The following is a 12,534-nucleotide window of genomic DNA, read 5'->3' as shown; positions in this document are numbered from 1 at the left end:
GCAACAACTTGCCCCTGAGAGTCATAGCAGCATCTTCTGAATAGCAATCGTTAGTGTAAAAACGTGGGCTTGAAATTTGTGCAAAGTCCTTTCTTATAATCTGTAGTAAAAAGAGAGCTCAAGGAGACCCAGGTGTGTGTAGCTTATAAATTAAGGCTGTCTTTGGGGCCCTGCTGGCAGCACAGTGGTTAAGAGCTCGGCTGCTAACCAAAACATCGGCAGTTCAAATCCACCAACCGCTTTCCTTGGAAACCCTGTGGGGCAGTTCTGCTCTGTCCTGCAGGGTTGCTATGAGCCAGAACTGACTTGATGGGAACGGGTTTGGTCTTGGTTGCCTCAGCACGGTCAGTACCGGCTGCCAGGGATGCTATGTTAAGGATTCTGAGGCACTGTCCAATCTCAGCGAGAAAGAGTGCTGCGATCAGTGAACAGTGTCTGCCACGGTGGTCACAGGAGGAAGGCGAGGGGCAGCTGGACTGCCCCAAGCTCTGCTGTCCTTGCCCTTGACCCTTGTGGAAAGGCTGAGCAGGGCGTTTTGTCACTTGAGTCTAAACTAAGGTTGGGATTTAGGGATTTGATTCCTATTCCATGAGCACTCAATCAATTCCCCAAATCTCTTTCCTGGTGAACTGGACAGTCCTCAGCTGGGCCAGATGGTAGCCTTCAGGTGACTGTGATGGCTTCCCCAGGCATAAGTAGTGCTAAGGGACATCCTAGTGGGTGTTTCTAGGTTTCAGTGCCCAGGCTCTCTGTTCTGGACAGAGCCACGATCTGTGGTGCTTTGAAGGACCTTAGGCTTTGAGGAGTTCCTGAAGGGAACGCGCTCAGTCACATCCTTCCCACACGCACACAGTCTAGAAGCCTCAGGTAGGCCTGAGCCGCCGCGGGTCAGACACCTACCTATCATCTGAGCGATGGTCTTCTCATACTCAGCCACTATTTTCCTGTAAGAGAAGTGAACGCGTGTTGGAACCATGACAACAGAGCCATTTTAATCTCACTCAAGGGCCCATGAGCTAGACGGCAACAGCAAGTGTACACAGGACAGACCCACGCTTCTAGGGCCACCTCCAGCCTCAGCCCTCTCCTTGCACACACAAAAAGATGCATTTTCCCAGTGCACGACTAATACGCCACTCCCTGTGCAAAACCTCCAATGCCTCCTACTGCCCGCTAACGGGAAAAAAAAAAAAAAGGCGAAAGCTTCACCTGATAATGAAGCCTCCTGCAGTCTGGGTGCGATCTCCCTCATCAACCTTACCTCCTTCTACACCATCCTGTGAACACAGTGGCTCAGTGAGAACTAACTGTTTCTTATTTGGTCTGGGCTGTCTCACCTCCACGCCTTTCTTTGTTCATGCTGTTTACGTCCCCTCTTTATTTCTACCTGGCATAGTCTACTTGTTTCTCAAGGTCCAACTCAAATGCTGCCTCCTCCAGGAAGCCTTCCATGGCTCCTCTTTGGAAATCCATAGCACTTTATCTGCATCTCCTTTTTCTAAAGCATCTCATACACCTGGCGCCACCGTACATGAGTCTTACCTTCTCTATGACAGTGGAAGCTCCTCAAGGCCCAGAGACCACTTCTCACTCACCTGTGTGTGTGAGGGTGGGAGGGACAGGCCTGGAGAAGCAGCTCTTGGGTACCCTCAATAAACAGTAACTGCACAAAAGCACTAAGATTACCTGCTGGGAAGACTGTCTCATGCTGCCCCCCATGAAAGGACTGAGAGGGGTGACAAAGCCCTTCCTTCAAAGTCAACCTTCTAGAAGCAACCTCTCAAAAAGACTCAGGGGTGTCACCTACATTATCCAATAATCACTCCCCACAAGGGAACCAAGAGCTGTCAGCCACCAGCAAATCCATGACCCTGATTCCAGAAGACTCCAAAGATCCAGGAAGCCTGGGCTGAACAACCCACCTCATTTCCATCACTTCCCTCCGGCTTTCTTCATATTTATCTTTCCACTCTGCGACCTCTCTCTCCTTGGTTATGATCTAGTATCAGGGAGAAGAAAAGAATGGTTAGCGCTAAAGGGGTGAATTCAGATTGGAGCCATTCACAGACCAAGACAAGGAGAAACGGAATGCATATGGAATTTAGACCCCTTACACCAACGTGTAGTTATATTCAGACAACTTCCCGAGCATGAGGAAGAAACAGGCCAGATACCAGACTTCCACAATGCCTACTGGGGAACAACCAAAATGCATATGTCTTTTGTTATAAGTCAAAGCCGGAAAGGCCAGTTAAACAATGGTATCTAGGAATAACAAAGCCCATGGTTTGCCACCATCTCTGCCTGTAGTGTTCTGAGGAGAAAATTCATCTCCAGAGGCCCTTGCTTCGTGGGCTGTAGGTATACACATTTCTTATTTACACATGGCAGAAATGATCTTTCCCCACTGGTACTGGTGCTGGCCTTCTCCAAGCCACACACCCCCGTACCTCTGCCCTGGCGATCTGCAATGCAGAGTCCAAGCTGGGCTGCTGGTACAGAAGGCCTGGGGCTTTCTCCACCTCAGAGGTCCCAATGCGGGAGTACAAGGCTGTTTTGGAGATGGAGACATCTGTTGGGTGAGCAGCCTCTCTCTGTGGAATGGTTTCCCATTAAAAAAAAAAAAAGTTAACATTAATCATATGACAAAAGAAGATTGTATTTATCGTCTGGTGAATGGGTCATTTGTATGGACTGGAAACAAAGACCACCAATAGCATGAGAAAATGCAACAACTAATGGAAGGGGAGACGCTGGGTACAATCTATGGAAATCTATCATTTTGCACCTGTGCGAGCAGACAAAGAGGCTAATGGTGGAGGCCCCTGAACTCCACGCCCTTGGACTCAAGCATGTCTGGTGCCTGCTTATCGCCGCCATTTATCAGACTCCAACGCACTTAGGCACGACACGTAAGAACCAAGGTAATCATTCAGCAGGCTCCGCTTCCCAACGAAAAGCTTGATGGTGAATGATGTTGAATTCTACTCTACGTCTGCCTAGTTTTGAATAACAGCAGATTTGATCATTTTTGTAAGACTACCCACATTTCTATTTGGGGGGCATTTGTTTAGCTCCATTTGATAGCATGTGATTCACACAAAGTTTAAGGCCTACCATAGTTGTCAGTCAATCACCGTCACCTTCAAAAAGCTAGAGTTTCTGGATTCCTTAAAGGTAACATAACATGGAGTTATGCTGTCACAAAGACCATTAGGTCAACGGGAAAACTAAAAACCAGATCAATGAGAATATCCACATTTGTTGGTAGGACCCTCAACAAGTGGTATGATCCCCTCCACCCAAGTGGCATTGGTTTGACTGTTGTATCCTTCTGTAGAGGACAAACATGACCCTCCTGGGAGCAGAGGAGCGGCCTCTGGTCTCCCTGCCCCCACCTGCCCCTTCCCTTTGAACAAATGTTCAGCAGTTTCCAACACAGTTGAGATGCGGTGTTAGGAGTCTCCTCTACCAGCACAGCCAGGTTGTCAGTCTACTTCTACTGCAAAAGACACATCAAACCAACCAAACTCACAGTCCTATTCATTAACCTCATGGAGCTGTTGTGGTTGCCAAGGCAAGGCTCCACCTTGGTTACCGAAGTCCAATGCTCATTAAGTAACGGTGGTCTAACAGGCAGAGTATGGCTGCTTCTTCCTCAGGAAATGGACGAGAGTAAATTGAGCAGTGAACAGAACACTACTCTCCAGTGCAAAGAGGGATATTTGGGAAAAAAATGAGGATGCACCTTTAAAAGGGCAGCAGATAAGACAAAAGAACCAACAACTCAAGGTACCTGAGCAGAATTTTTCTCTTCAATCACAAGAACAGGCAAGCTCGCCCTACTGAAGCATCAGGGGAAATGAACTTGGGAGACAGCTTAGAAAACTCAAACAGAAGTTTAATGGATAGGACTGGAGGTTATGCAGTTAGGTCCAGTTAGTTGTACACATGCAAGGTGAACTAAATGGTTTTGGTTGTCCTGGAAGTGAGCTGCTATTGCTTTGATTTTACTACCCCTGCCTGGACTAACCCTGAAGCGGGACTTGGGTGACCACCGTTGTTCAGAGAGGGGAGTACACAGCCCTGTCCATTCATCCAGATCCTTGAGACATACAGTCACGTGGTAAATGGGGCACTAGGACCTTCTCAGGCTTGGGTCCCAAAGAAGCCTCATTTTACAGGACATGTGACCACAAGACAACCTCAGGAGCCAGCAGGTTGACCTCTCAGAAGAAACAGTGCCACCTAACCACCAGGCACAGCCTCACGCGTGTATGAGCCACCCTCTGCTGTTTGACATGGTTTTCAAGGCTCTTCTTGTTGGAGGGGAAACTTCTTAAGAAGTAACTGGAAAACTATATACCTAGAGACCAAAACTCAACATTTGCATTTAAGGAGAAAGTTTATAAAAGCTGTGAAGAGGATTAAAAAACAAACAAACCATTCCTATCGCTCTTAATAAAACATTTTGCTTTAAGAAAAATAGAGTAGAATTTCAAAAGGAAAAGGACATTAGATGCCATCTAACTCAGTCTAGTCCTTCTGCAGATGAAAAACGTGAGGATCTGAGAGTTAGCCAAAAGGTTTCTCAAAACGAGATTCAGTTCTGACCCAAAACAAACCAGCTCCCTGAAATGCAAGAGAAAATGCATTTAATTAAAACTGCCTTTATCAGACTAGGCAGAAACTAAACATGGTCAACCCAGGCATTAACGATCTCCAAGCTGCCCGGAAGTCCTTTGTAAAGTGAGGAAGAAAATTAAAAAGTCAGTTAAATAACGAGATTTCTATGTAAATGCAAATGGCTACTACCATGTACGGTCATTCACTAGCACCTTTCATCTTAGCCACCTGGTGTTTTCAATAAAGGAACAGATGACTTCAGAATCCATTTGAATTACTGCCTGCGTATATGCGTGTTAATGAAATTCACCATGCGCACCCTGGTTTTTCCTTACAACTAAGACTCGTTTTTCACTGAAATTAATAGGTTTGTCTCTTGCTGATATTTTAAGATTAGATTTAGATTAAGCTTTGTTTCTCTTACATAATCTCCCACTTGCTACTTTAGAGGGACCACACAGCCACTAGAATCACAAATTAAAATGTGAAATGGCCATGACCTAGAAGAGCATAGGCCTTTGGAACCAACTTCCACCCCCTCCATTTAAAAAAAAAAAAATTTTTTTTTTTAAGCTCCCTTAAATCCCCAATCCCTGCAAGAACCCAAGTGGCCACTGTCACTACTTTCAGACTTGCAGGGCTCATGCCTGGTATCCCTCCCACCTTGCAGCCCTGGGCTGGGGGTCCTGTCACTCAACCAGGCTCATGGTCCTCCCGTGGCCAGTCCTCAAAAGGCACTACCACAAGCTACAGCAGGATCTTTGAACCCCAGAGCAATCAGATGCCGACTCGGGGGGTGAGCAGAGCCTGGGAGAGCTGCCCCAGGAGAGCCATGCTGGGTTGAGGATTGGAGGAGTTGCAATTAGGCAGGGAGACTGCAGCAAAGTGGGCTGAGGCCATGAGTGTGGACCCAGGTGGGGGGCCCATGGGGTATCTGAGTCCCATGTTGCCATGTTAGACAGGAGAGTGGCCTTAACTCGGTGCTTGCCCTGTCCAAGTCTAACAACCGAGCAATTCCCAAGCACAGGGGTGGCAAAAACAAGAAAGGTACCTACTACCACTCCCTTATTCTTCACCTACAGAAAGCACAGCTGACGGATCCCTCTTTCTCACTTTCCCAAGACACCGCCTCACAAACCTTCCCAACACGGTCCTGGGCAATCACCACGGATTCTAGAAACTGGCAGATAAGCTGAAACCCATGGGCCAGCCCACTGTCAACCCCTTTTCAGACCGTTCTCTTGGCTTCATGTCTCCCTACTTTCGAGACACTGTTAAATGTTGGGAGATAGTGGTTTTGGGAGAGCCCTGGTGGCACACTAGTTAAGAGCGTAGCTGCTAACCAAAAGGTTGGTAGTTTGAATCCACCAGCTGCTGCTCTGGAAACTCTATGGGGCAGCTTTACTCTGTTCTATTGGATTGCTGTGAGTCGGAATTGACTCGACATTAACAGGATTGCATTTTTTTTTTTTTTTTTTTTTTGGTTTTGGTGGTTTCGAGACAGAGGGTGAGAGAAGAAGGTTGCCCAACCTAACTTCCTCCTTGTCCACCCAACATCCACGCATCTGCCTCTAACAAATCAGGACTCCAGCAGGAATCAGACCCTGGAGGTTGACAACATCTTTCCTCCCCATGGCACCAGAATTTACCACTCCCATGATTCTTCTCTCCAAGATCCCCACATACATCCTACAGTCTGTAAACTAGGTTCCTCTAATCCAGAAAGGCCAACAACTTTAAGGATCATAACCAGTATCTGTTATAGACACAAGGGAAATCAATCCCCTCGTGCACTGTACCCCCTTGGAAGGCTGTAGAGACAGGACATTGCAGTTCTGCCTCTCCTAGTTGAGCTCACTGTTCAATCCAGGGCTGCTGCACCACTCGGCCAGGGGCTCTTGTCACATTTAGCCCCAGGAGGGCCCGACAAAATTCAGTTGAACCAGAAGTGTATGGAAGGAAAGTAATAACGAGGCTGCAGCCAGACACCCCAACTCCTCTGGGCTGTCCCTCCTGTGATGTTTTCTTACTAACGAGCTAGAGAAAACCAGCTGCAGTTCCTCAAAGGCTTCCCCACTCCCCATCAGTCTAAAGGGAAATGTAAGTTGAACTGCTCTCAGGAATGGCCAGACAACCCACCATATTTCATTCAGATTCCATCCCTCAATCTGATTTTTTGTTCCAAGTGATTTCATTTTTGCATTAGCAACAGTTTCAGACCACACTGCCAAAAAGACTGCGCTATGTCACCTGCAGCTGATATATATGGGTAGAAAAAAGAGCAAACTGAAGGCCCAGCTGCTGTCTTCGCTTTCTACACATTAGCAGTTCCCAATGCTGTGAGGTGTATTTAAGCGTCTGTAGGAATCAGGAACTCACAGGAACCTAACTGAGGCTGATGAGCTGCCGGAAAGATCATCTACTTTTCACAGGCCACAGTCAGCAATATACTTTTTATAAAAAGCGGTACAAGTTTCTACTGTAGAGAAAAAGGTGGCTATACTCCAGGACATCCCTACCCTCTGCCCCTAGAGAACATTCTTTTAGCGTGCACTCCTAAAATACACTAGGCTTAGTGGGTTTCTGTGGCAATATTTTCTAAATCACAATCGGGACACAGTCTGAGAACAGAATGTTACTGACAGGAATCAGCTCACAATCCACATTTGCCGACTGCCATCTCTGACAGACTGCCATCTCTGACATGTTCTCAGAGGAAGGACAGGGACGTCCAGGCAGTCCAGAACACTCCCTACTCAGAAGTCTGAATGCTTATCGGAACATGCTCAACCCTGCCCTGAGCTTCTCCTGGCCAGGAAGGCACCATATTTCTAACAGCCAAACTTTAGCCATTTCATTCTGTCTCTAAGCTGCTCCCCAAAGATACCAAGAAATAAATCTAGTGGGGAAATCCTTATTGCTCAATGGTTTCTAAAAAATCGTTCATGGCCATTACACCCGCGGAGAGAGCCAGGCGATGGAGGCAAGTCTATGGCTTCGCAGCAAGGACTTCACTGATATGTATTTATATTCTTATTCCAGCCTGGGCCCTACTGTCCCCAGTCTGGACACCCACCAGTCACTGGGAGGGGTCTCCCCTGCAGTCCCACAGGCTCCCTCCCAAGGAAAGCACATATAGGGGCCCTCAGCACAACCAGCAGCCAGCTGAGCCCTGGCTCCTATGCCAAGGAGAGAGATGGAGAGAGCACAGCCCATGGACCAACAGGAGATGAGCAGGGCAAGAGGCCCCTCATCCAGAGACCTGGGTTCTTGTCCTCCATAAGCCTGTGAATCACTGTCAGGCCTTGGGCTGGTTACATGGCTCAGTTTTTCCATCTGCAAAATGGGAATCAGATCCACCTACTGTGAAGAGTTGCTAGGGGCATCAGATCAGGTAACAGAGCAAAAGTGAAGTGTTAGCTGACAACAGCTGCTTTCTTTTACTAAACACCTACTCTGGGCTAGGCACCGTGCCGCCCTTCATACACCATCTGACACGCCATCTGTAGACCTCACAAACCAAACCAAACCCACTGCCATTGAGTCAATTCCCATTCATAGTGACCGTACAGGACAGAGGAGAACTGCCCCATAGGGCTTCCAAGGCTGTGATCTTTACAGAGATAGGCTGCCATATCTTTCTCCCACAGAGCGGCTGTTGGGTTCGAACCGCCAAACTTTCCGTTAGCAGCAAGGCGCTTTAACCACTGCACCACCAGTGCTCCTAAACTAGTCCCAAATTGTTTACTTCTCTCCAGCTTCCCCTACTGTGCCCTAGTCTAAGCCACCATCATCTGTCACCTGGATTATGGCAGAGCCTCCTAGCTGATCTCTCAGCTTCTAGTCCACCATCCTTACATGGGAGCCAGGTGATTTTTCTCAAACGTAAATCAGATCATGACACTCACGACCAAAACCCCGTTGCATGGAGTCGATTTGGACTCACGGCGATCCTACAGGACAGAGTAGACCTGCCCCGTAGGGTTTTCAAGGCTGTAAGTCTTCACAGAAGCAGACTGCCACACTGTTCTACCTCAGAAGAAGCACCTTTCTCCAGTGGGTTGGAACCACTGACCTTTCAATCAGCCAAGTGCTTCACCACTGCGTCACCAGGGCTCCTTGTGGTTCTCACAGCAACCTGAAAACTCACTATTATTGACCTCACCTAAAGAGGGGAAAACTGAGGCTCACAGAGGTTCAATGACTGTTTCAACGTCACAAAGCACAACTAGAATGCAAGCCCTGGTCTGGCTCCAGAGCCCACCTTCTTGCTTTCCATTGTACCATGCTACCTCCAAAAAATGTCACAAATATTGCCATTACCACCAGGGTCTTCATCCTCCATAGGTGGGATACAGGCTCTGCACACCTTCAATTGGGGTCTCAGCTGAGTGGGCATAGGGCATGGACTGTGAGGTCAGAGCGGCTTTAGCTGAATACTGGAGTTGCTACTTGCTAAATGACCTCAGGAAAGGTACTTAACCCCCTGGAGCCCCTATTTCTTCATCTGTAAAATGGGGACTCACTTCATACAGTTGTGGTGGAATTAAATGAGATAACATATGGGAAATACAGGCTAAAGTGCCTCAGGGCTTTCAGGGCCTCAGAAAGCCCACCTCCTGTAGTTTTTAAGTGTGGATCCAGGGATAGATTTCAGCTGGCCTGTGGAGTCCTGCTGGAGCAGTGGTTAAGAGCTCACCTGCTAACCAAAAGGTTGGCAGCTCAAATCCACCAGCCGCTCCTTGGAAACCCTATGGGGCAGTTCTACTCTGTCCTGTAGGGTCACTATGAATTGGAATCTACTCAATGGCAGTGGGTTTGGCTGGTTGTTTTTGGTGAACTCCGTGAGGCGAGATACCGCATTTTCTTAATATGTACATTATTCTAGCAAGGTGGTCTCCACCTTTTATCAGAATCACAAAGAGTCAGAGGGCTGAGGTGAAGAGGTGCTGGTCTCATCCAGTCTCTTCGTTTTACAGATAGGGAAACTGAGGCCCCATTATCATGAGGGGAAGTGGCCCAGACTCCCAGTGAGAAGACTTCTGACCAAAACCCCTGATATTTGAACCACTAAATCTTCTCATCAGAATGACTAGCTCTCGGCCGAGAGGAAAGCTTCCCAGAACTGAGCTGTGACTTCTGAAAGCCTGTCCCCTTCCCAGAAGTCACCTCTGCAACACACCAGGCTGCTCGGCTGCCAGACGTCCTATTGTGTGGAGGGGTGGGCTCAGCCTCACAGGTCCACATGCTCTGTCTGCAGCAACTCATTCAGCTTGTTAAGGACAATCACCTCACACCTGGAAGCCCCCAGGGTGCCCTCTCAGTATCAAATGCACTCTAAGCAGGGTTTGTAAACTACAGCCTGAGGGCCAAATGTTTTACTGGACCATGGCCACGCCCATTCACTTGTGTATTACCTCTGGCTACCCTCCCACTGGAGACCCTGGTGGCATAGTGGTTAAGTGCTATGGCTGCTAACTAAAGGGTTGGCAGTTCGAATCTGCCAGGCGCTCCTTGGAAACTCTATGGGGCAGTTCTACCCTGTCCTATAGGGTCACTATGAGTCGGAAGTCGGAATCGACTTGACGGTACCTTCCCACTACAACACAGAGCTGAGTAGCTGTGAGGGAGATGGTCTGGCCCACAAGGCCTAAAATGTTTTCTATCTGGCCCTTTACAGAAAAAAAGTTTGCTGACCTTTGCACTAGAGCACCATCTAACAAGCTCACCAAAGGGCCAACTGATGCTCTCAGGGAAGGTCTGTCTCACTTACTGTTCAGGATTGATTAGGGCCCAGCCTCAGTAAAGCTAGATGTTAACTCACATAAAATAGAATAGGTGCAAATTATTTTTGTTCCGTAGAGGATAAATTTCTGTAGAAAAAAAAAATTTTAAACCCAAATGTTATGATTTTTTATTCTGTTTAACCAGTATTAACCCGTTTCCTGTCTAAGCTTGCAATCTTTTTTTAGCTTACTTTACTCCACTGGTCAGATACATTAATCTCTCGTATTATCCATTCAATCAGCATTACCGTTCTGCCAAACCAAAACCAAACTTGCTGTCAAGTCGATTCCGACTCATGGTGACCCCACGTGTGTCAGAGGAGAACTGGGCTCCCTAGAGTTTTCAATGGATGTGATCTTACAGATGGCAGATCTCCAGGCCTTTCTTCCGAGGGGCCTCTGGATGGTTTGAATCACCAATCTTTCAGTTAGTAGCTGGGTGCTTAATGGTTTGCCCCATCCAGGGACTCCATTTAACCAGTCCCCAGTTCCCTACCTAACACTGCAATCATATTCTAGGCTTCTTTACCCCATAACCTCCATTCAAGAAGCTTTACCATCCTGCTAGTCCCCTCACTAATGAGTTAAATAACTCTCAGCCATGAGCTCACTATGTGTTTTTTGCAAGAGTTACGCTTTTAGCCTTTTGAAAATTCCACTCAGTCAGAGCCCGGAGTCGCGTGCCTGACCGACGGTTAGCAAAGCAGCGCTGGGACCACGCGACACACACAGCATTCTGAGAGCGGGCTGGGCAGCACACCGGTACCTTGGCGTCCTGGCGACTGCGCGAAGCCAGGGTGATCTGCCTGGCCAGCTTCAGGGCTTCTATCCTCATGATGGCAAACTCTAACTCCTCCTGCCCGCGGTGGGGTATGAGCGAACCGTGGGGAAATGCAGCAAGACAGGACGTAAATGTCTCCCACATCCAGGAATGAGAGGCCACTTAAATGTGTCATGACAGTTGCTCGGGAAACACACACGCGCCAGGGTTCTTTCACAATTAACACCTCAGCAGATCATGAAATAAGTGTTTAATTTCCTTTTTTTTTTTTAAATCACTCTTTCGAATGTCTGTCAGGATGCATTAGTGGCTGACAGGAGGTGAGTTTTAAGGTGGGATCAAGACGTTTACAGCACTGTTCGATTTGATTTCTTTTGTTCCCTTAATGTAAATTTGGCCAACAGTCTCTGTGGATGGATCCGCAACTCAAACGACTGTTAACAATCTCTCTAGGTCTGCTCTGAATGTTCCAGTCTAGAGGATATTAAATTAAATTGTCAAATTTGAAGCACAGCGTAGATAATTGTTTTGGTGCCAGATGTGAAACCAAGTCCAGATGTTATCTCAATGGGAGTCTGAGATAGCCTCTCATATAGAAATAGTTTGGCTCCGTGGTGATCTAATACCTTCAGTTTGGAGAATAAATCACTGAAACTGCTGTTAGGGCTATCGAGACTTCTGAAAAATGACCATTTGGGGCCGATTTCCAAACTGAGGTAGAAATGGTTTGTTCAATAGGTAATCACACGATTTATGTAATTTTGGCATCGTGGATAAACAGCACCGTGTACGGGTCCTGAGGGAAAGATATTTCATTTAGAGCTAAAAGTTCCTCGTTAAATAATGCTGCCTCCTTCCTTTGGGGCTGCGGGGCGGCGGGGGGGCGGTTGGTGGTTCATTCTCTACTGAGGTTTTGACAAACTCCCGAAAAGTCACATGTGGGCTACAAACCTGAAGTTTCTGAGCAAATACTGGGGGATTCTTTTCTGCTAAGTCGGGCTCCAGGTAGTCAAGTGCACCACAGAGAGAGGCTGGATGAGCCAGCCTGCTGAGGAGGGCGTCAGCAGAGACAAAGGAGCCCTCTGGAGCTGTCTGAGGCCGGCAGAGAGGAGCACACAGAGGAAAATAGAGGAGAGCAGATAGTGATATTGATTCCAGGCAAGGACCATGCATCTCTTTGCTGGACATTTCTTTCTTAAGGCTAAAGAGAGGATCAATGAGATGTCAACGCTTTCCTCCTCCCCTGGACTAATTACCACGGACACACAATGGTTGAGATTGGCAGGCCCAACCCCCCTCCGAAAAAGCACAGCCCTAAGTGCCCTCCCACCCCCACACCAC

The 12,534-nt window shown here is 47.7% G+C and overlaps 1 protein-coding gene across 13 annotated transcripts in view; it reads right to left on the bottom strand.

Annotated features, from left to right (window-relative positions):
* The window catches only part of TACC2 (transforming acidic coiled-coil containing protein 2), a 264,177-nt gene that overhangs the window by 10,155 nt on the left and 241,488 nt on the right, over positions 1-12,534 (bottom strand). For 12 of the 13 annotated variants that reach the window (XM_049855746.1, XM_049855751.1, XM_049855752.1 and 9 more), the window contains 3 exons: positions 2,451-2,594; positions 1,923-1,999; positions 901-944 (listed from right to left, as the gene is read on the bottom strand). In XM_049855746.1, the coding sequence (XP_049711703.1) occupies positions 901-944; positions 1,923-1,999; positions 2,451-2,594 (265 nt within the window). Of the gene's footprint in view, positions 1-900; positions 945-1,922; positions 2,000-2,450; positions 2,595-11,178; positions 11,269-12,144; positions 12,286-12,534 lie in introns of all 13 variants that reach the window. The other variant, XM_049855757.1, reaches the window with a different exon arrangement.

Source organism: Elephas maximus, chromosome 16 (genome assembly GCF_024166365.1).
Source record: "Elephas maximus indicus isolate mEleMax1 chromosome 16, mEleMax1 primary haplotype, whole genome shotgun sequence".
NCBI lineage: Eukaryota > Metazoa > Chordata > Mammalia > Proboscidea > Elephantidae > Elephas > Elephas maximus.
This window is presented reverse-complemented; position numbering and strand designations above follow the sequence as displayed.